The sequence below is a fragment of the Gobio gobio genome (assembly GCF_949357685.1).
Source record: "Gobio gobio genome assembly, chromosome: 2".
Taxonomy (NCBI): Eukaryota; Metazoa; Chordata; class Actinopteri; order Cypriniformes; family Gobionidae; genus Gobio; species Gobio gobio.
Window position 1 is genome coordinate 10,963,683 of NC_137098.1, and position 25,689 is coordinate 10,989,371.

General features: G+C 38.9%; 1 protein-coding gene across 1 annotated transcript in view; it reads right to left on the minus strand.

Annotated features, from left to right (window-relative positions):
• Positions 1-25,689, minus strand: part of phlpp2 (PH domain and leucine rich repeat protein phosphatase 2) — a 106,216-nt gene that overhangs the window by 38,742 nt on the left and 41,785 nt on the right. The window contains exons 4-5 of the mRNA XM_079841232.1: positions 6,986-7,176; positions 781-906 (exon numbers count right to left, since the gene is read on the minus strand). Of these exons, the coding sequence (XP_079697358.1) occupies positions 781-906; positions 6,986-7,176 (317 nt within the window). The remainder of the gene's footprint in view (positions 1-780; positions 907-6,985; positions 7,177-25,689) is intronic.

Sequence of the window (25,689 nt, forward strand, 5' to 3'; positions counted from 1 at the left end):
TATTTAGCTTTATTTTACTTTTGTTTAACAATTTAATGATTGGTAAAAAAACTTCAGTTTATTGCCAAGGCATTCATCTAATATTTGTGTTTTATTTCAGCTTTATTTCAATTGGTGAAAATGATTGATACGAGTTCTAGTTTTAGTCAACAATGATTTGGACTGGATTGAAAGGCTCTTTTATTACTGAGCCAGTCAGACCTCACAGCACAGCGGCTGTAGTGATACACACACACACACACACACACACACACCACAAACGCTCTGTTTCTCATCTATCATGCCACCTCAACAGCCCTTTACCTCAGGATCACCCTCGCACACAATCGTTCAGAATGCGTTTTGCATTATTCAGGAAGTTTCTGGTGTAGGGGAGTTAGCGGTGCTCTCCAGAGATGGTCAAACCTCATTAGACTCCAGAGACGCAGCCAGAGTTTGGAATGCCAATTAATTAGGTGATTAAGACAAATGAGGACTAACAGAGCGCAGGGAAGCCGAACAAAACAGAAACACAAAGCAAACAAACAACTTCGGGACAATAAATGCGTGTGTTTAAAGCACAAGTGAAAACACAGACAGCTGTTTCAGCAAAGCTGTTCACTACAGGCGGTAGGTACGGTGTGTGTCCCTCCGTACCCAAAATACAAACACGTACAATCTGTGAGAGGGTTTTATTGAAAAAGTCATAGAAGCGAAAACTCTGACCCGCAGTTGAATCACTGTGGGTTTCCTAATGAAATCTTAATGCATGTCTAGATTAGATAAAGCACGTTCACTCACTTTAGAAGCCTGCCGATGCCAGCGCTGGTAGTCGGCCAACGTGTCAAAGTTAACGTAGTAGGTCTGGGCCTGCGGACCAGCGGAGCTGAACATCAGACAGTGCTGCCTCCTCTTCACCTCTTCCACCTGAGCCAAGAAAGGAGCATATCAACTCAGTTGGTAATGAAGACAATATATGAAAAAAACACTTATGCCACTCTATCAAGCTAAATATTTATTTTCTCTGATATTACAGATATAATACACTTTAGTGCGAACTGAATGTAATGCTTTTGGACACTTCATTTCATGTTAAATGCAATTAAATGAAAATGCATTATAGTTTAAATGTTATATTAAATGCAAGTATTTTTACTTTTTAAGTAGGACTTAAGCACATCTTTATTTAATTTCATAATTACATCTATTGTCTTTTAAATATGGTTGAAGTGCACTGCTGAATGTACTGACAAGCATTTATGGCAAACTAAAATATACTTTAAAAGGTGCACTATGTAACATTTTTGCAGTAAAATATTCAAAAACCACTAGGCCAGTGTTATTATTTTGTTCAGTTGAGTACTTACAATAATCACAAATGTTTCCAACTATTTGTAAATCGTGAGAAAATTGCTATTTTACCCAAGGAACCGGGACGTGTGAGGGAGTCGCCTGTCGAATGCGTCAGATCTGCGTTACCCTCGGTTTCCGGTGTTATATTATGCAGAAATGCTTTACTCTCACTGCAGTGTGAACAAGTGTCATAGCAGCTGCCGAGCGAACGTACAGAGCAACATCATAACAGCATTTAACACACTCAGATGTGTCTAATATGATAAAAAGAGCTGCGTTACCTCATACTAATGACCGGAAAAAAACGGAAGTGGCGCCGGCGACTGTGTCATGATAAAAGTCCCGCCGGTGACTGTGGCATAATAAAAGTCCCGCTGCTCGCGAGGCGTTTGTTGCCTTCATCTTATTAACAATCGCTCCAGCGGCCTTGCTCAGCTCCACTCCTGCTCCGCTTCATACTACAGTGTAGTGTTGTCAAAAATATCGATATTTCGATATGTATCGATACTGAAATATCTGAAACGATACGATACTCCTTTTCTATAGTATCGATACCAGCCGCGCTCTCCTCTCCTCTCCGACCGACAGTGAGTTGAAATGCACCCGCCTCTCATTCAGTCCGGTTAACCCTCTGAACAGGGCGAACACATGTTCTGTTGGATTTTTCCTCATGACTGCGTGTTAGTATGGGTGTGACCGGTCTGAATTTCGCGCGGGATAGCACATAACGTTAATTATACTCATTCCCCTCGCATCTGAAGCGCACACACACATACCGTAATAAAGCCGCCTCTGACATACACAAGGGCAAAAATTAGCTCCTTCTTCCAGCTTATTAATGGTCAAATACACTCCAAAAATATCTTAATGTCCATCTTGGTGAGTATTAACGTAAACACAGTTCAGGAAGAATGTGTAGCAGGAACAGTGTTTGGGATCCATGCGTGCGTCAGGTCTTAAAGGGACAGCAGTTATTTATTATTCAAACTACAAAAAGACAAACGATCACTTACTGCAGCTCTTGACTGATTAACTTGTGTAACTCTTATGGATTCATTTGTATTTAATTTTTTATAATGAAGATTATCCAATGTTATTTTAAATTTGATTACTTAGTTTTTTTTTTTTAATTCAGTTTATTTACCTGAACACTGTTAGACCTACCTGAAAAAATAAAGCAGTCTGTTTCACTTGTAAGCAAATATTTGCGAGATCAATGGTAATTGATCAACGTTTATATATGAGAAAAACCTTAAAAGCTTTATCATATAAAGTGATCTCTTCAGAAGAAAATTTTAATTGCCTAGACTTTCAATAGACGGACAAAAAAATAAATGATATTAAAAATATCTATTTGACAGTATATGCAGCATTTTTTCCCCGTGGTATTGAAAATGGTATCGTTTATCGATACTTTTTTAAGTATCGTATCGAAGTTAGAAATTCCAGTATCGTGACAACACTACTACAGTGACGTTAATAATCACATCCATGAACATGATTTCTGCCCGAGTCTTATCCCGATTCTTTTCCACCGGCTGTGAGGTGAAGACCACATGTCCCAAGATTCTGCGCTCAAACGTGGCGTCATCAAACTACGCCTTTGTTTTGAATAGGCGACCTCTAGCGTACGGAAAAGTTACATAGTGCACCTTTAATGTCTATTGAAACTTGAATATGTAAGTAATTATGAAGTTGCAATTTAGTACATTTAAAATATATTAACTTGAAATGTAATGTCAAATAAACTACAGTTCGAATTATAATTAAAACAATTATTTAAACTGTACTTTAAAGTAAAACTTAAAGAGTGTACACGTTCATCACAGTTTCAAGTGCACTTCTAAAAAGTAGTTTTATTTTAAGTGCACTTAAGTATGGAAGCTTGTTTCCGCCATAGAATAAAAAATAAAAAAGGTAATTGCGACTCACAAAATAATTAATTTAATTTATCTCACGATTCTGACAATTTTTCACAGAATAGCGAATTTTTATCTCGCAATCCTGACTTTATTTGTGAGATAAAAAGTTGCAATTATCTTTTAAAATGTTTTTATTCTGTGGCGAAAACAAGCTTCCATACTTAAGTTTTGTTTCATTATTGGGGCACAACAGGGCTAAAGGCTCCACAGGGTAAAAGGCTCCTTTGATTTTATTTTCCTCTTAACCACTAGATGGCACAAAAACTTGCCTCAGCACTTTCCAAAACATCCGCTTTTCAAGATGCACGTGGAAATTTGTCTGATCTTTGACGCGATCACGGGCAGCAGTGCAAAGTTAATTCTGTGCTAATTTTGATCTAATATTTAGTGTTTTTGTTTTTTTTGTAATGTTGTAATGTTTGTCATTTTTTTGTAATGTTGTAGATTTAAGTAGCAAATGAGAATCGCTAAAATTATTGAATATATTTTGAGATAAAGATCTTCTTAATGATATTCAGTTTTGTTTAAGGTAAACAAAACTGACGTGCAGGAATGAGAGTATAGTTCATAGCCATATCGGTCTAGAAAATCGCAACTTTTCATTTTCTGTCGGTCTTAGTACACGATGTAACTACAGAAGAGTCAAGTTTTAAATAGGAAAAATATTGAAACTCTTTGGTCATTTTTGAGCGAGATGCTAACGGTCTAATCAGATTCAATGATCTATGCCAGGGGTTTTCAAACTGGGGTCCTCCAGAAGGTTCTAAGGGGTCCCCAGAAAATTTCAGAGAATAAAAAGACAAAGCAAAAATGGATAAAGTCTACCGAATATTCCGAACTAGTGTTGTCACGATACTGGAATTTCTAACTTCGATACGATACCTAAAAAAGTATCGATATTCGATACCATTTTTGATACCACGGGGAAAACGCTGCTTAAACTGTCGAATAGATATTTTTAATATAATTTCTTTTTTTGTCCATCTATTGAAAGTCTAGGCAACTAAAAATTTCTTCTGAAGAGATCACTTTATATGATAAAGCTTTTTCTCATATATAAACATTGATCAATTACCATTAGAATCTCGCAAATATTTGCCTACTAATTGTGTTGCAATAGCTTACATACAGCACAAGGAAGCTTGATTTCAAATTTAATTTAAAAAGACAAGTAAACAGTGATAAAATAAGAACAAATAAACAAATTACAAACAATAGCACAAATAAAAACAATAGAATAAAGATACTGAATAAAAAACAAACAAAGTAATCAAATTTAAAATAACATTGGATAATCTTCATTACAGATGAATCCATTAGAGTTACACAAGTTAATCAGTCAAGGGCTGCAGTAAGTGATCGTTTGTCTTTTTGTAGTTTGAATAATAAATAACTGCTGTCCCTTTAAGACCTGACGCACGGATGGAATCTGTGCGAAATCTGCGTGAATGAGTAGGACTGAATGAGAGGAGGCGGTGCGTGTCAACTCGCTGTCGGTCGGAGAGGAGAGCGCAGCTGGTATCGATACTGTAGAAAATGAGTATCGTGTCGTTTCAGATATTTCAGTATCGATACATATCGAAATATCGATATTTTATATAGCCATATATATATATACTTTCCAGAATTGTGTATGTTCTTTTTTTATCTTTCTAGTGAGTTTTTTCTCAGTATAGTCCCCTTTATCTCGCTCACTGGTGTTGTAAGGCAGTATCCTTAAAGGGATAGTTCACCCAAAAATGAAAATGTAATGTTTTTCTGCTTACCCCTAAGGCATCCAAGATGTAGGTGTCTTCGTTTCTTCAGTAGAACACAAATGAAGATTTTTAACTCCAACCGTTGCTGTGTGTCACTCATATAATGCTTGTCAATGGGGTCGAATTCTATTAGAGTAAAAAAAACATGGACAGACAACTTCAAATTAAACCCCGCGGCTCGTGACGACACATTGATGTCTTAAGACACGAAACGATTGGTTTCTGAGAGAAACCGAACGGTATTTATGCAATTAATCTCACCTCATATCAGACGAATACTTCAGCTCTCCAGACTGCCATCACATCCTGTCATTGAGGTCAAAATTCCGTCCGGGTCATAGATATATATATATACGTAGATCCTCATTAGTGCCTGCGTGGATCGCTCGAATGAGGATCTACGTATACATATCTATGACCCGGCCGGAATTTTGACCTCACTCACGGGAAGTGATGGCAGTCTGGAGAGCTGAAGCGTTCGTCTGATATGAGGGGAAATTAATTGCATAAATACCGTTCGGTTTCTCTCAGAAACCGATCGTTTCGTGTCTCAAGACATCAATATGTCGTCACGAGCCGCGGGGTTTAATTTGAAGTCGTCTGTCCATGTTTTTTTTACTCTAATAGAATTCGACCCCATTGACGAGCATTTTATGAGTGACACACAGCAACGGTTGGAGTTAAAACGAAGACACCTACATCTTGGATGCCTTAGGGGTAAGCAGAAAAACATCACATTTTTGTTTTTGGGTGAACTATCCCTTTAACGCAGTACAGACTCTGCTTACATACATTATTGTGAAAGTTGCTTACACAAATCATTTTGAATTGAACATTTTCTTCTTCAGGTTTATACATCCAACTTTAAGTATAGCCAATATATGTTGGGAAACAATGTTATATTTATAATGTCAAACTTACTATTTATCTGACAGTTTAAATGTTTTTTCATGCATAAAAATAGATGGATTTTAGGAAGGGGTCCCTCATAAAGGTTGATCATATTTGGGGGTCCTTGGCATCAAAGTTTGAAAACCCCTGATCTATGCTAAGCTATGCTAAAAGTGCTACTGCCAGACCCGGAGATCGGCTGAATGGATTCGATAACGGTAAAGCTCAATTGTTTAAGTCTAGGGGAGTTGTTCCTTCAAAAAAAGGAGTGTTCCTTTAAGGTGTACCTTTAGCCCCGTTGTACCCTGTATCATCAAGTCCAGTTTTTTTTTTTAATATTTATTTAGGATTTGAAGTACAAGTGCATATTCAAAACAATAAGCAGACTTCTCTTCCACAAGAGCTACAAGAGTTAACACATAACTAGAAGTTTCTCCACCAGTTCTGCTTCCAAAAGATGATTTTGAAATTCACAACTTCAGTAACAAACATTAATTTTGACTGAAGAATTTATGTAAGGGCTTTAACAAAAACACATTTCTGCTTTTAAACCCTCTGGGCCGCTCGACTGCTAGACATCCTCTTGAAGTGTATTACTGTAAATTGAAACTGAAATGATCGCGAGCTGAAAGTATTGTCTGTGGTATTCGACAGCATGCCACACATACTGTCCATATGCATGAAGCCACAAACCCAGAATATCCCTTTAAAGTCACAGCGAAATCCAAATTGAGAATTCTTGTTTTTTATGGAATATCGCAGTGTTTATTATAAATGATTGATCCGTGCAAGGTTATTTTTAAAAATTAATGTGCCCTCATAATCATTAAATCAATATAACCTCCCCTCCCTCTTGCTTTTTTCACTCAGATATACATCACAATAGGGAAGAAAAGACTATCGCAACTTCTGTTTCACGCCAACTTTAACAAAGGCTAAACAGAAATGTCTGATTGGCATGTGTCTCTCTCCCTTCCTTCCTCATCCTCATTTATTCACAGCTGTGTTGATGCATCTGCTCTCTGTTATCTGTTCTCGGAGCCTGGTGTGTGTGTGTGTGTGTGGGTGTCTGTGAACCCCTACCTTCCCTCCGACCAGGGGTAGGATGTGCATCTTGCCGGTCAGACTGTCCTTGACAGAGGCCACGATAAGGCAGGTCCCGCACAGGATGACCTGCCGCTCGGCCCATTTATGGAGCTGTGTCTTTCCCTTCCTGACGCTGAACACACCCTTCAGAAGAGTCCGCTCCTGCTGGTCTGCGTTCACCGGTTTCTCTGTGTGGACACACAAAGACACACAGCAATCAATCCACTGCCACTCACAATACAGATAGCACTTATCAGACTAAACAAGTATACACTGCCCGGCCAAAAAAAGTCGCTGTTTGGATTTAAATGGGCAAATGCTTAAAGGGTTAGTTCACCCAAAAATGAAAATTAGCCCCTGATTTACTCAACGTAAACCCTAACGCTCAAAATAATTAATTGGTTTGAGTAGAGCCAACTCAAATTAAACAAATTAGATGAAACTTATGAGTAAGTGAAACTTTTATGAGTATTTAGAACTTTCTTTTTCTTTTGAGTTCTCAAAACTGACACATTTCAAGTAATCTGAAAGGTTTAATTTTTTTGAGTTTTATGAACTTCTTTCTTTTAATTTAGACTAACTTAAATTTAACTGAAACTGGGCTGAGATTTCTATTTCCCAGCATGCTTTGTCATGACACTCAAAAGGGACAGTAAATGCCAAATTAAGTGTTATATTATGTTTTATTGTGCAAGATAAACGTTAAGTGGGAGATTTAGTAGTGTTTAATGTTTTGTTTATGAGATTACATGATATTTTTAAGTTAAAATGTATGAATTTGCTTACTCAAATATTTCAAGTTCAGAGCAATTAAACAATTGCCAACTTTTTCGGCTTTACAGTAGTGATGGGAAGTTTGGTTCTTTTCCGCGAACTGGTTCTTTCGGACAGTTTGTTTCAATGAACCGGTTAAAAAAAACGGTTCACTGGTTCTTTTACATCCTCACGTAATGACGTCAATTCTATCATCCCGGCGGATGAAAATACATTTATACACATTCATATAAAGTAATTTTTAATCATAACTTAGTATGATAAGAATAATAATAGCTACTTTCATCATTATCTTGGATACGTTCTTACATTTACCTTTTGCAAAACTACATATGGATTTCATTAGCACACGTGTCGTGTCTTTTGAATAATGATGTGCACTCTTCTCCGCGTCATTAGTAGACACGCCCCTTACTGCGGATTGCCTATATGTTTATTTTGGTACTCGGCCCGAGATACTTTTATAAAGCAGTTTTGAAATACCACTTACCCCACCTTTAAGTAATTTTGCATCCTAGTGTATGCACATGAAAGAGCTTTCTAAGGAGCAACTGTCTGTACATCACACTCACACACACATATTCATGTGCTAATGAAGTCCATATGTAGTGTGAAGTGCGAGCTCGCTGTGGGATGTGGAAAGAGGGTGAATAGGGCTGGCGATAAAACGTCACATGTATTGGTCAGCTCACGTTCACACATACACAGCCTCTGTGGGCAGCAGCAAGTATGGAGTAGAAACAGAAAGTAATATCTTACATGAAGACAGGCCATCAGATGGCTCAATCATTAACCAGGAACAACTCGATGGTGCTAGAATTTTTTGGAGCATTAGAAACAATACATTTTGCATTTTAGTTGTGTAATATAATTTTGCAAATGTAATGTAATTTTGCAATATGCTGTTAAATCACATTATATCTTAAATTGAATGGAAATGGATATCTAGTTATAAAATGCAAAGATGTAGTCAACAAAAAGTAATGATATCAGTTTTATATGTGAATATTAACATTTGCACTATTTACTCAAAATACATAGATTGAGAAGGGGGACTGTGTACAGTGGGCCCAGTATAGGCCTGGAGGGCCTATAAGGGTCTTCCTTAATGGCCCCGGTCCTGGAACAAGATTTCTACTGACCCACCACCCACAACTGACCCCTCACTCGTCACCCCAGAATTCACAATAATGCAATGACCAGTACAGGGAGCCCAGTTTACCTTGAAACACCATTCATTGTCAATACTGTGGATAATCCTTGTATTATACCCTAAACAGGCAACGTGTACTGGGAGTTACAACTCATAAAATCAAAACTACATCAAATATTTAAAAAAAATCCTTTGGATTTGTTTTACTTAAAGGGTTAGTTCACCCAAAAATGAAAATTCGGTCATTAATTACTTACACTAATGTCGTTTGACACCCGTAAGACCTTCAGATCTTCGGAACACAAATTAAGATATTTTTGTTGAAATCCGATGGCTCAGAAAGGCCTCCACTGGCAGCAATGAAATTTGCACTCACAAGACATCTCACTACAGTAGTTCTACAAGAATTTTATGAAGCGACGAGAATAGTTTTGTGCGCAAAAAAAAAAAAATCAAAATAACGAATAAATAACTTTATTCAAGTTCAGGTTTATTTATATAACACTTTAAGAACGGCCACAGGCCAACCAAAGTGCTGTACAACAGTACAAATACAAGTGCAATACAAGTAAAAACATAAAAAAAAGAAAAATTATAATAGTAATAATGCAAGAGATAAAAATTTAAACAAATTATAAGTTAAAAGCCAAAGAGAACAAGTGGGTTTTTAGACTAGATTTAAACTCAGATAAAGTGGCCACGGTTCTAATAGAGTGTGAAAGATTGTTCCATAATGTGGGTCCAATAACTTCGAAAGCCCCATTTCCCCTTGTCTTTAAGCGAGCTCTGGGGATCTGGGGATTTCGCGGCTTTGATAAGGCACTTTCATGTGCACTTGTTCGTTTCTCACGGTTCAGGCATCCAGGAAATGCACATTTTAGCCCCATTTTGAGCACTATGCCAAGACCTAAAGCACGATCAATGTAGAATTCAACAGCGATATCGCTGCGTCTTCCTCTGCTTGTAAACAAAGCTCCTTGCTTCCGGGTCATGTGTCAGAACGCCGGCTCCACGTCATATTCTCGCGCATGCGTCGTGGTGCTTCGTGAGTTCACGTCAAAGGCCCAAGCGGAAGACAAGAATTTGTTGAATAAAGTTATTTAGATTTTTTTTGGTGCACAAAAACTATTCTCGTCACTTCATAAAATCATTGTAGAACCACTGTAGTGAGATGGACTTTGTAACAACGTCCTTAGTAGCTTTTATGGGTCTTTTGAGTGCAAATTACATTGCTGCCAATGGAGGCCTTTCGGAGCCATCGGATTTCAACAAAAATATCTTAACGACAGAATTTTCATTTTTGGGTGAACTAAACCTTTAAGTTCAGATGAAATAAGAAGTGACATGAAATTATTTTTTTCTGATTATTTTCCAGTCGTGCCAAACCCATAAGACATTCGTTCATTTTTGGAACGTAAGCACCACAACGCATGCATGTGATCATGGGATCGTGTTTTGCCGTAAAACCCGGAAGCGCTGTATTTTGTGAATAGCCCAACAAACTGTTTAGTATAAGAGAGTGAAAATGAAGACAAGAGATTGTTTAATAATTTTTGTTTGTTTTTGCATACAAAATGTATTCTCGTCACTTCATAAAATTAAGGTTGAACCACTCTAGTCACATGGACTATTTTAATGATGTCATTACGCCTTTCTGGGCCTTGAATGTTGAAATTACTTTGTAGTCAATGGAGGGGTCAGAAAGCTCTCGGATTTCATCAAAAATATCTTAATTTGTTCTTCCGAAGGTGAGAAATTAACGAGAATTTTAATTTTTGGGTGAACTAACCCTTTAATATGCAGAGACTAGCTCTAAGTAAACCATACGTCCTCCTGAAGACTGTCAATGCTATGACAGTATGATGCTTTCAAAACGTTCTGTTTGTTTGAGTTGCCCTGATCAACTTCTGACTCGAGCGCTAGCGTGAGCTTGGCTGGGAATGCCTGTAATAAGTTGTTTAGAGGAACTAGCCATGCTTAATGAACACTGTGCACATTGTGCAGTACATACTGTGCGCTTCCTACTTTCTTTTGTAAAAAATTGTATGACACAGTAGTCTACATTTAAATTTCAGTCAATTTTCATTTACCAAAAAAATATTTTAATAGTTTTAGTTAACAATAACAACACTGACTAAAAAAAAACTATTTTTTCAGCAAATACTTAGAAAAGCTGGCTCTTAAGACTCATTTGCTTGTGAATCAGTGCATGTTTGTTTTTGTCTGTAGCCTGCGAGGACAACTCAAAGAGATGCGTTGTCTTGGCAATATTTTGTGGTACACAGAGAAAGAGAACAGCTTAATATGGTAGAAACCCACATGAATAAACAATGAAATTGCACAGAAATGCTCTAGAAATACAGCTCACACTATAGTTGCACACCTCAAAAGACTCTGTTCAAGTAAGGCTTTTGTCACATTAAACTTGCTTTGCACCATCTAATTACGTAACCTACTCTTCTTCGGCTCCTCTGAAAGGCACATCAAACACGAGGACCCGGCCCGGCCATGGGCCATACTCTCAGGTTAATTGCTGGTAGGACTAGCACAAAAGGCAGACCACAACTCTTCATCCCTTACATCCTTCTAACCTATAACTTCACAAGGAGCAGTGTGAGATGTGCTAATACAGAGAGAGTGTCTCAAGAGAGTCTAGTCTGCACTTGTTGATGGCTCTTTGTTGGAGCTGTTGTGAGACGAGGGTCAGCGGTTCAGACTCGATGAGGGGATGTGCTGTCTGGAAAGATGCTGAGGAACAACAGACAGAGCTGATAGTCTGAACACTGGCAGCTCCAGCTCTGCTCTAGGACCACGGAGGGGCATTTTTGTGCGGCCATGAGAGGACAAATCCAGAACGAAAGCTCTATGAGAAAGTGAATCTCACATATATAATATACACACACACACACACACACCGATCAGGCATAACATTATGATGGTGAAGTGAATAACACTGATTATCTCTTCATCACGGCACCTGTTAGTGGGTGGGATATAGAGGGCAGCAAGTGAACATTTTGTCCTCAAAGTTGATGTGTTAGAAGCAGGAAAAATGGGCAAATTGTGAAGGCTAAACGATTGGGTCAGAGCATCTCCAAAACTGCAGCTCTTGTGGGGTGTTCCCGGTCTGCAGTGGTCAGTATCTATCAAAAGTGGTTCAAGGAAGGAACAGTGGTGAACAGGCGACCATGTGGTCCGCTCAAACAGACGAGCTACTGTAGCCCATATTGTTTAAGAAGTTAACGCTGGTTCTGATAGAACAGTGTCAGAATACACAGTGTATCGCAAAAAAAGCAAAAATGGTTCAGGAATGGTTTGAGGAGCACAACAACGAGTTTGAGGTTTTGACTTGGCCTCCAAATTCCCCAGATCTCAAGCCAATCGAGCATCTGTAGGATGTGCTGAACAAACAAGTCCGATCCATACATAAAATAAAAAAGTACAAGTCAAGACTTAAGTAAATTGACATTTCCAGAATTATCTGTGTAACTCAGCTCATATTTGATGGTTTTTCCATTTAAAATAGTTTTTTTGTTATCTTTTGTTAAATTAATTATTATATAATTATTTTAATGTAATGTTTGTTGCCACAGTGTTAATATTTACCTCAACTTTGATAAATCATGCGGCTTTCTCTTTATCATCTGTATTTTTAAGGTTGTTGTCAGGTTAAAAAAAAACAATCATGTTAAAGACAAACTTTAGGAAAATGGTGTATTTAAATTATTCAGTTAATAAAATATACAGTAAATTTACAGTAAAATGTAAACGTTGTTAAAAAAAACATATTTTATACAAATCAAGTTTTTACAGTTTACAATTCAAGTTTTTTTACTGTAAATTTGATTTGTTATTTTTGTCAATGGGTATTTATATTTCGATTACCTTTGCTATCCTCTAATGATTAATTAAATTTGATGTAAACATTACATTTTATAAACCTGTACAATGTAATCTTTAGCAAATTTCTAAATGAATATCCATTTTTTTTATATCACATAACACAAATCTGTGATGCCTAAAATCTTTTTTTTTTTTTTTCATTTTTTTTTTTTCATTCAGATAAAATAATATAGAATTTTAACATGGTCCATTTATCGCTTATGGCTGATAAAAAAAAATTATAGTTGGCTTTATATCAGATCGCCAACATTTTAATAAATATCACTGCTTCCCCATTTAAATGTTTTAGTAAAAATACTAAAAAAAAAGGTATATTGATAAAAATGTATATGCAAGTTTTTGTATTTATATTTTTAACTACATTTCTATTTTGTTCTCGTTCATTTAGTGAAAAAAACATGCCAAAAAAATATTTTACACTAGATTTTGACTATATTTTCCATCTATCATTAAACATTTAAAAAAACTCTTCAAAGTTTACATAATAATTAAGTAAATGCATAAATAAACAGATATTAAATTTCATCAAAAGAAAAAAAACAACCCTCCTCTGCTCTTACATGCAAAGACACAGAGACATCGACATAAACCAATTTCAATCCAGCATCTAAGAAAAGTCAAAGCCTGCCTACTCAGCAGACTTCTGACCGCACATCTCTGCTCATTCTGCTGGATGACCACCTCTATGAGTCATGGGAATCAGTGACACGAGAGCTAATCACACACCAATGCCAAAGTGCTGACGCCAAATGAAACACCACCACAAAACACACACCACACAAACTAACCAATAACCTTCAGGCCAACCCGGCCTGTGGGAGAAGACACTGGGATGGTTCCAGGATGACCAACCCAAGATCCAGCCCAAAAGAGAGACAGAGTAAACTCACAATGGATTAATTCAGCAGAAGGGTCACTGCTGAAATGGCTCACTTCAAATACATCTGTATTAAGAGAACAGACAGCCGATTGTGGCTGGGATGAATTCAGACATTACAATAATACATTCTGAACGGCTGAAAAAACAACAACACCATTGTTCCTGTTCGTATAACTGTTTATCAAGGGGTGTGAAAGCCTCAGGAGCTAGAATTCAGATATAATAATAGGCGTTTCATTTACGTGGGTAGACCAATCACAACAGACAGGGCCATCTGACCAATCAGAGCAGAGTAGACCAATTACAACAGGCTGGATCATCTGACCAATCAGAGCAGAGTAGACCAATCACAACAGGCTGGATCATCTGACCAATCAAAGCAGAGTAGACCAATCACAACAGGCTGGGTAATCTGACCAATCAGAGCAGAGTAGACCAATCACAACAGACAGGGCCATCTGACCAATCAGAGCAGAGTAGACCAATCACAACAGGCTGGATCATCTGACCAATCAAAGCAGAGTAGACCAATCACAACAGGCTGGGTAATCTGACCAATCAGAGCAGAGTAGACCAATCACAACAGACAGGGCCATCTGACCAATCAGAGCAGAGTAGACCAATCACAACAGGCTAGATCATCTGACCAATCAAAGCAGAGTAGACCAATCACAACAGGCTGGGTAATCTGACCAATCAGAGCAGAGTAGACCAATCACAACAGGCTGGGTCATCTGACCAATCAGAGCAGAGTAGACCAATCACAACAGGCTGGGTCATCTGACCAATCAGAGCAGAGTAGACCAATCACAACAGGCTGGATCATCTGACCAATCAGAGCAGAGTAGACCAATCACAACAGGCTGGGTCATCTGACCAATCAGAGCAGAGTAGACCAATCACAACAGGCTGGATCATCTGACCAATCAGAGCAGAGTAGACCAATCACAACAGGCTGGGTCATCTGACCAATCAGAGCAGAGTAGACCAATCACAACAGGCTGGGTCATCTGACCAATCAGAGCAGAGTAGACCAATCACAAGAGACTGGGCCATCGGACCAATCAGAGCAGAGTAGACCAATCACAACAGGCTGGATCATCTGACCAATCAGAGCAGAGTAGACCAATCACAACAGGCTGGGTCATCTGACCAATCAGAGCAGAGTAGACCAATCACAACAGGCTGGGTCATCTGACCAATCAGAGCAGACTAGACCAATCACAAGAGGACCAATCAGAGCAGAGTAGACCAAATCACAACAGGCTGGGCCATCTGACCAATCACAGCAGACCAGGCTTTCGGAAAGGAGGGGTTTAGAGACCTCCAAAACAAAATCAAGAACCTTTAAAATAGCCTAATAGGGGCATTTTAAAACTGCTTTGTGGGCAACTCATGCTTTCAAGTGACTGCAAGAAACAAAATAAAAGGCTGAAATGACAAATCTCACACCTGTGAACATATCAAGTGAAAAATTGCTGAAAAAGAAATGTAGCAATGGAGGGATGGATGGATGGACTCTGGCCTTTTTGTATGAAATAGGACCTGGATCATTCATAGTGAATCTGGAATGGCTAAAGCAAATCAGTTCAAAACTGAATATCAAATCAAACATTTTGTCAGCAAGTGTTTCTACACTGGAAACTGAAGCAGATGGGGGAAGATCTACACATTTCTTGATTCACCTGAAACAATTGCTACGCCAGGTTTGTGACTCTCACTAAATTCTTTTTGAAAAGGACATATAAACCATCTTAAACCCATATAGCCTATAAATAACCACTTGAGAAATATATAAACATATATCTATCTCATGATTTTTCTTTTATAGGGTTTGGTCTATGTATTAATTCAATCTCTGTTGGAGTTATGTTTCAGAATTGCATACTATGGTTAACTAAAATCATGTGCATGGCATGTTTGGTCTCAACAAACTCCAAATGTCGTTCCCCATTTGTTAATTTACATTATATTTCGGTAACTCTGTGCCACATTAGCAATATAAGAATCTTGAAGGTTCTTCTCTTTAGCACCCAATCAAATTACATATTCAAATGCCCTTCTAGAAGACAAAGGATCGTAAAAATTTATTTCCGAAAGCCCAAGTATGATTGACTCACCCCTAGGAGGAGAGGCTATCCTCAAGAAATTAAAAAGGCCCTCCGCACAGATCTGACCCTTTTCTTCCTTCTACTGCGGCTCCTGCTGTTTGATGTGCGTGGGGGACCCCACCAGGGCCCATGGGTGCCTGCAGGCCTCAACTACAGCCTGTTATGTCTTCACTCTTCCAACAGTGTCTGAAATGTCCTCATTCTCGGAAGGAAATTGCAACTTTGCCGTCACTGCACTGAGAAACCATCAGCGCTCTTCCTGCTTCTCCTGGTTGATGTGCATCTGTGTGACGGAAACCCGGTCTGACCACACGGTCGCAGGCCGGCAGGCCCAACACCTCGAGCCATGTGCAACTCCCTCGACCATGACGAGTCGAAACTAACCGTGCAAGTTCATCATATCTTCAGTGAACACAGAAGAAATCGATTGCAACTTCAACACCATCGACTCACAGAACCATCAAATCAGGAATTTTACGAAACTGCTTCAACTGCCACGGAAATGCAAGTATCGCCTATTTTAACTAATCAGAGGGTTAGGATAAGCAGTAAAATCCTCCTAACGAGGTGCTTGGAAAATAACAAGCTGATGGTTGTTTTCATGGTTAATGACTTCATTCCCGTTTCATTCTGGCACTTTCCATCTTACCCATGTATGTGTGTATGCGTTTCTCCATCATCTTACGCTTATCCGGGGCCGGGTCGCGGGTTCAACAGTCTAAGCAAAGACGCCCAGACTTCCCTCTCCCTAGCCACTTCCTCCAGCTCTTCCGGGGGAACCCTGAGGCGTTCCCAGGCCAGCCGGGAGACATAATCCCTCCAGCGTGTCTTAGGTCTTCCCCGGGGTCTCCTCCCGGTGGGAAGTGCCCGGTTTTTCTGTTTAGTTTATTTGTGTTTGTGATTTAGTTAATAAAACTTGTGCACAATACATATTTGGTTCTGACTCCCTGTCTGCAAATAAATTGTCACTTAAATGATTGATTTTGTTACACGCTCTGAACGCTGTAAATGCTAAAGAATAATTATTTTTCTGTGGCCATGTAAAATACCCTTCTCTTAGAATGAATTAAAAATCAATACTGAGGGTTCACAGGATGAACTGATTGATTGTAATGTTAATGTAGCTATATCAAGTTAATCTCATTAACTGATTTAAATATTCATGATTAATCAAAATGAATAATCATAATGAGTTATGAACAATTATTAATATTTCCCCTTTGAGCTAACTATATAGCTAACTTTGAGCCATATGATCGCACTCCCGCCATTCAACCGGAGGTGCTAGTAATCACATGACCCATTCCTACGAGTGAGTGACTGTACAATCATCAAACACAGATGAGTCTATTCTAGCATGTTAAATCCCAGTGAGCTCAGCTGTCTGACATCATACCGAGTGATCTGGAAAAACACAGAAAGAGAGAATGCAACTGTACAACCCACGAGACCACAGATATGAAATAGACTTTCCTCCTGAATCTCCACTAAAAGAACAACACTGTGACTGAGCGATAATGCACTGAGATACATTAAAGGCCAACACAATATGCTTTCGATGTGGTAAACAAGCTCTCAATTACATGGAGTGAATCCTCCGTAATTGTAGGAGAACAGCCGGTCTGAGAGCAGATGAAAGCCTTCGGTTGTGGAAGCAGTAGTGGAGGATGCCTAAATGTCCTCCAATCAGGCCTTGCAAGCAAGTCTTCAGCACTAAAGTGGCTTCCAAACAGCAAAGATGTGACTCGCCCACACTGGAAAAGCCCCCAGTAAAGCGATTCATCCTAGTCTCTGGCCTTCATGCCTCCAGCCGATATTACACTTGATGATGCTGTTAGTCCTGCCATGGGAGAAAGAGTGACAGAGACTCATGAAACCCCTCATTTTAGCACAGTCAATAAAAGAAGGAGGTTTGAAATGCTCCGCCAAGTGTAAATCCATCTGGTTGTTCAGGCCACATTGCAAACTTCAGTCCTCCCAAATGGAAAACTTCAGCAGATAAAGTCTCAAAGAAAAAATAGTTTGGCTAAAATAAATGTAAGATGTATTTGAATTACATATAACTGGATCTGGAGTCGGCAGTCCTGTGGATTATTCATATACCAGCATTTTAAAGACTTTTAAAATCATTTTAGCTCACTTTCAGGCAGCAGCGAGAGTTTGAAATGACTTCCGTTTGTGAGCCGATGTAGATTCTGATCACCGTATATGGAAAAAATATATGCGATGCAAAAGACTATGCGTGCTAACCATAGACTGTAAAAAAGTATGGATGTGGTGTCCGTGACGTCACCTAAAGGATTCTGAAGAGCAGTTTTTGAAGCGTAAAGTAGGGTAGAGCTGGCCGTTGCCATCTGGGCAAAGAGGCGGGACGTGGCTGGAGCTGAGGTGACAAGAGACAGTGACAAACGGCTATCCACCTGTCACTCAAAGTGGCCACGCCCTTAATTATGCAGAAATGTAAGGCTTTATAAAAAAATGCTCTGCTCCCTTCTGGAGCTTATCCCTAGTGGCCAGTCCATGAATTGCAGTTTAAGTCAGTTCCGTTTTGGCTTCGAGAGAAACTGCGGGAGGTTACCGCTTGGTGCTAACCAAGCTTGCAGCACACATGTTAAAAACTGAAGCCGACACGCCTTGATCGCCCTCAGGTGGTTGGTCCCAGTATAGGTCATAACCCCTGCCCATCCGTGGATTCTAATGGACGTGAGACAAACTAAACAATCAAATTACACTTCATATAATTTTTTCCCAAAGTTGGTTTCTGTCATTTTAGGCAGCTTTTATCACGCTGATTTCATTTCAAGTGTTCGTTTTTTAAATAAGTTTGGTTTTAGGTAGTTATTTGATGCTGTAAAAACGGGGGGGGGGGGGGGGACGTCATGATTGACAGCTGAGATTGATGGCTTCTCTGAGTGAAGTTGTCACTGAGGGACCAACTGACTTTTTTCGGGATTTTCGGGAGGAGATTGGAGCTTTAGCTTTAATTTCTACATTTCCATAACTGTTTATTTCACACCGACATAATGAATTGTTCTGCATCTGCGAGTGTGTGGGCGGGCTTTCGATATCGCTGCTCTCCAAGACAGGAGAGACAGGCAAACGGGTAATCCACAGAACAGGCAAGAAATCCAAAACCAGAGACATGAAACCAGGGAAAACGCTCAGAAATGCAGTATACAACAAACAAGACTTAGCAATGAATGACTGAGAAAACCAGGCTACTATAGGGTGAAGTGAACCGGGAAATGAGAGACAGGTGTAAACAGTGAGTGCTAATGAGTCCGGGCAAAAGATTATGGGTAATGTAGTCTATGAAGGAGTGACAGTCTGGGGTGGAGTGCCCTCTGCTGGTAATCACGGGCACTCACACTGGTGAATTGTGACACAAATCATATTGGCTATCACAATTGTGTATTTATTTTATCTGTCAGTGCGTCTCATCTCTTTATACTTGACTGTCTGATATCAATATTTGTCATAAAATAAAGCAACTCTGTTTTTGACACAAGATATAACTGTATTGTTACTGGGACTGTCACTGGAGAGTTCTAAAGCTCCTCAGGTGGTATTTTTGATGGAAATTTTGTAGAAATGAGCATTCTTTCTAAATGTGATGTAAACATGCTGTCCTGAGACTACAAATAAACAGAAACAGAAACGACTGAATAAGTACGTGTCCTCTTTCTTTTGTGAAATAACGGTAAATACCACTTTATTTCTTTATCTCTTGACAAATTATTTCATTATAATCAATGTATCACTTATTATTGAAAAAGTGTGGTAAAAATCTAATGTTGGGGTTTTAAATCTTTAAGTAAACAACAAAAATGCAAGCAAAGGGCCGCTTTTATCATGTTTGTTTTGTGATCTCGCTAGTTTCCAGTGATTTCTTTCGGATTCGTTTTCTGATCAAACTTCCATTTGTTGGTGAAATGAGGGGTTTGTGTGACGTTGTTCCAGAGAGGCGTGTTAGGGGTGGGTTTTAGGGAAGAGGCCGACGGTGGAAACGCAGCGTGGTGTTGGGCTCAGTGCTACATGTCCGAGGCTATTATCCCAGCCCGGCCCGTTGAAAGCTCTGGCTCGCACTGGCCCAATAGTGGAAAAGCCGCTAATGTAACATTTGCATAATGCCAGCCTATGGTCTACATTGGCTGCCTGCGAACAATGTCTGTAGTTGTAGCTGAGACTGGAAGAGTTTGGTTTGTGTTCTCGACATGTCGAGAAGACGCTGTTTTCTGCACTGTGAAAGCGAATCCACTTTGCACGACTTCATCATTCCCGTTTGTAGAAAACCGACTTCATCGTTCTTGTTTGTAGGCTATCACTGAGGAAGCCTCCGGAGGTGAAATTCAGATATGGTAATAGGTGTTTTGTTTCCGACACACACTGTAAGTGGAGGACCAATCACAACAGACTGGGCCATCTGACCAATCAGAGCAGAGTAGAGTAGGCTCTCGGGAAGGAGGGGTTTAGAGAGACAGAATAATCAAACAAAGCATTTTCAGAGTCTTTTAGAAATGAGGTTATGTGCAATGCATATTAGGAGGAGGCCTTCAAAAAAAATAAGGAAACTTTAAAATAGTATAATAGGGACACTTCAAATAAACAATAACCAAGTTTTTATGTTTATCATCAATGCATTCCATTTGTTTCTCATAGATTTTAACTAATTTAATATTGCTTGTTCTACATCATATTCAGACTTTTTGACATCTTTAACATACATTTACACAACTTTCAGACGATTGTGGAATATCAAAATCAGATAAAGGCATCTGTGAGGAGCTGTCCATGCCAGTATCAGCGTCGCCACTGGCAACCCCAATCATGCACGTCTGGAGAATGAGGAACCGCAAACGAGGAACCACCTGATCCCAATCACAACAGGCAGATAAAAGATGCCATGCTACAAACACAGAAGGAGAGACACCAGCAGAAGGAAAAGACTGATGCTTTCTCCGTCTCTCCTTACCCACAGATATGGACTGAGCCACCACTCTGATATCCACGCTTAAGGCCACTACATACTCCGCAAGAGAAAAAGACATCGTCTGAGCAGAACTTTTTTCTTGTGGGTGTCCGAGAACTACTGTGTGATTGGTCAGAATTTTAAAGTGGGCGGGGTCAATGCAGAGAAACGGAGATGTTCGGCACCTGCTTCTCTTGTGAAGTATGGAATGTACTGGCCAGAACGAACTTTGTTCTTGTTCTTGCCACCTCGAGAAAACGAACAAATTTCTTTGTTCTTGCAGAGTATGTTCCAAGCTTTACTCCTCAAACTCTCAAGCGACCTGTTCACACAGGCTACTTTGCCCTCATCACATTTGCACCGTGGAGATTTCTTTTCACTGTCCACTCTGCAATAAAAAGCCCCTCTGGAGGAACTGAAGCACTTGTTGTTTGCGCCTCATTCACGGTCCCGCCACACATCTCTGTCGACAGGATGTGACACTTGAACCATTAGAATGCAAGCACGACACATGCAACAGCTACTTTCAAACCATGAAAATTATTATTCGCAAACCAATACTTCTGATTGGCTGGAAAAGCATATGTCTCATGAATATTACTAAGATTTCCTGCTGACATGTAGGTGTTAAAATCTAGTGTGAATACATCACAATCACTTGATGATTTCGAACCCATAAAAAATATAGTGTTAAAGGGATAGTTCACCCAAAAATGTAAATTCTGTCATTTACTCACCCTCAAGTTGTTCCAAACCTGTATGAGTTTCTTTGTTCTGCTGAACACAAAAGAAGATATTTTGAAGAATGTTTGTAACCAAGCAGAGCAACCATTGACTACCATAGTATTTTTTTCCCTAGTATGGTAGTCAATGATTGATCTACTTGGTTACAAACATTCTTCAAAATATCTTCTTTTGTGATGCATCACCTCAAAAAATTTGCTTTCACTCTAAAAAATGCTGGGTTAAAAACAACCCAAGTTGGGTTGAAAATGGAAAAACCCAGTAATTGGGTTGTTTTAATGGGGGCTAAAATACTGTTTCTTGCATAGTGAGATTTTTACACTGTTAAAGACTTGGATTCCCATGCTAAACATGGACAAAGTTAAAAAAAAAAAGTTTGATGTTTGATGGAGTATTTCTGTGCCAAAAATACTCCTTCCGGTTTCTCATAAGTTTCGGAAAGTTTTTTTTCAGAGTATGGGCCAAAGTGATGTGAACAAGGACGGAATGTGCACATAAGCCTCTAAGCAAGTATATAAGTTACAGTACATACCATTGAGACGTCCTGCTGTAGTCGTGCTGCTTCTCCAGTTCAATTTCAGCCTCTAGATCTGATTCTGGATCATATATGTGTGGCTAAATCTGATTGATCTCCATGGTTTATTTAGGATAACATTTTTTTTCCACGTTTAAGGATGTCACAGATTTTAGACGCTCTCAGCGCTATAGCTGCGCGCTCTCGTGATTCTTTAGCTCCGCCCACACGATACTTCTCCAGTCACGCCTACCTTTCTTTTATAAATATAATAAAACTAAAGACTTTTCGGAGATATGAAGGATGCAATACTACTCTATAGGAACTCAAGATTGACATGAGATTGACTGAAACTGAGTGTTTCCCCCCACCTTTAAGCAAACATTTACTGGGTTAAACAACCCAATTGCTGGGTTTGTCCATTTTCAACCCAACTTGGGTTGTTTTTAACCCAGCATTTTTTAGAGTGATAGTGTTTTTGAGCCTTTAAAGAAGCAAATTAACCTTTAAATCAGATTCTCTTCACAAAAGTCAGACAAAAACATTTTATTTCTTCAATGAGGTTCAGCATGGACTGGCTTCAAAGAGTTTGGCCTCCATCAAAGAACAAAGTCTCGAAATGATCTGACTCCTGCAGAGTTCAGAAAAAACATCCCCCGTATAGACCAAAGATGAATAGGTCCGCTTGTTTAAACGATATAACATAGCATAGATTAAGCCTGCTCGCGGGGGGGACCAGTAGGGGCGGAAATACAGGTTTACTCAGGTCTCAGTTAAGAACAGCATGAAGCCCCGCTAATAACAAACATATAACAAAAGTGATGGACTTTGACTGTGAGAAATCTTTTAGTGGCATTTTTCATTAGGAGTCTTTATACAAGAAGAAAATGAATACTGACCGTGTTTAGCCCTCTGGTGCAGTTTGCTCATTTTTGAATGAAGAATTTTTTACTCCATCGGAATGGTGCGAAACTTGGTAAAGGTTTGGCACTTGCTATGTGACCACAAACAAATATGGTCATAGTTATGGTTATGATTCGAAAAGGTTAAATGGTCCTGAAAAAAAATGTTAGCTGTTGGCCAACTGTTGGTGCATTGGAAACGAATGGGAAGCGAATCTCTAGTGGAAACGTTTGGTACTGCGCCAAAGCTCATTTTTTGAGATATCAACCTCAATTTTGGAACACAACATGTTTAGATTTATAGCTTTGATTTTCTCACAGTTTTAGAGTAAAACATGTTTTGGAAAGTAAACTGTATAGTAGATTTCATTAAGCCTTTGCTTAATTTTATTTCGATTTTGGATTTCAAGGATTATAAAAATAAGATATTTAAGGGCAAAACTATTTAACGGCATTCAATATAGCGCACCATCCTTTCATTTCCTTCACAGCGGTGTGGATTCATTCCTCTTACTGTCAGAATCAGCCAAATTTGCGATTTTTTTACATTCAGTCGAATGTTGCCAAATTGAGGTACAACTTTGATAATAAAAAGAGTTATTAAAGGGATAGTTCACCCAAAAATGAAAATTCTGTCATCATTTGTCAACTCTGCTGAACACAAAATAAGATATTTTGAAGAATGTTTGTAACCAAGCAGATAGAGCAACCATTGACTGCCATAGTATTTTTTTTCCTACTATGGTAGTCAATGGTTGCTCTGCTTGGTTACAAACATTCTTCAAAATATCTTATTTTGTGTTCAGCAGAACAAAGAAACTCATACAGGTTTGGAACAACTTGAGGGTGAGTAAAGGATGACAGAATTTTCATTTTTGGGTGAACTATCCCTTTAAAAGCGAAATAATTCATGCAAGAGCATTCATGCATTTTGACATATTTTTTACTTAAATGGAAGTAAACAGCAGAGAGAAAATATGATGGTACATAACGGTGACCGGACAAAGATTTAGGCCATGTCCACACTAATACGTTTGCGTTTGAAAACGTATATTTTTCTCTCCATTTTGGCCTTCCGTCCACACTGAGACGGCATTTTAAGTCAACGAAAACATAGCTTTTTGAAAACGCCATCCAAAGCAGATAAATGTGAAAATGGAGGTATTTGAAAACAATGACGCATGTTTAGTCATGTGACGCATATTGCACCAATAAGTATTCACGTCTATACCTCTATATTGTGCCCGTTGTGTGCTATGTATATAAAATATGTTACTTCGCGCACTCTTCATATCACAGTCCTGCAAAGATGACACAAAATTTACTCGCAATTGCGGTCCTGTGGCAAAACATGACAGCAGTTGCGTTTTAGACCAAACATATAATGAATGAGTGCGATCAGTGAAAGGTGAGATATGCTGCTTAATAAAATGATCCTGCCAGAAGAAATTGTGTGATAACTTGATAATGTCTTGTTCTGTCTGTCATCTCGGTGAGCTTTTATGAGGTTTAACGCATGCACAGTAAGGTGAATTTAGCGTTTCCGACGTTTCAGTGTGGACAAGAAACTTTTGGAAAACGCTTTATAAAGCTAGTGTGGAAAGAGAGCGTTTAAAATGAAAATGCCGTTTTCAAATGTATCCGGATTAATGTAGACGTAGCTTGAGTAAAAAGGGAAATAACTAAATAGCAGACAGAAACGAGATAATTAACAGGACACAGCTGAACTAAATTAACTCAATGAGAGTAACCAGGGAGACAGACGAGTGGCAGGAAACTAGGGGTGTAACGACACACCAAATGCCACGGTTCGGTTCATGTCACGGTTTTGGAGCCACGGTTTGCTGTGGAGGCAGGGTTCATGGCAGGGCACCAGCAATAATAACACTAGATTCACTTTTAACTTAATAATAACAAGAGCAATAATTTAACTTATTAACATTGGCTTCACGTTTCCTTTAGAGCAGTTAGCATACCTGAGTAAACTAAAATGAAATAAATGTCTCCACTGTAGACTAGTCAGAAATAATCTACTCATTTTACCATTTACCATAATGTTTAAAAAAAACAAACAAGCACACTTATTTCATACAAAATGATGACACACAAGTAAATGTCCCACTTTAGCCTACTTAACAAACACATAAATTGTATGAATATGACTAATACTGATGAATAAATAGGCCTAAAACAACAGTTTTTGTTAATACTATAAAGTAGCCACCACACTAATTTACAGTGAAAATAAAGTGGCATTTTGTGGTTATGGAAACAACAGTTACCATTAGAGCCCGACCGATATATCGGCGGGCCGATATTATCGGCCGATATTAGGCTTTTTCCAAACTATCGGTATCGGCATTTATGATGGCCGATAAATGAATATTTTTTTTAAAATAAAAAAACCGGACGAAACACCTCTCAAACACATTGAGTGTTGGCGTTTCATAGTTTGTCCACCAGAGGGCGCCCTACAACGTGCCGGCTGGCAACACCACCAGCTGATCCAGCAGAGTCATGCTGAGCTTCAGCGCTCTGAGCGCTGCATTCACAACACAGATCATCCGCGAAATGCATGTAAGTTGGCAACGAGACATACATTGCTTGAATTGAATAACAGTTAAAAGAACATCCCCATCAGTTCTCTTAACTCAAATAACATGACACAATTTGTAACTGCCAAGTCCAGTTTTGCTGTTACATGTAAGCCAAGAGAGCTGGTAATTACGCTAGGTTACAGTTGACTGACTT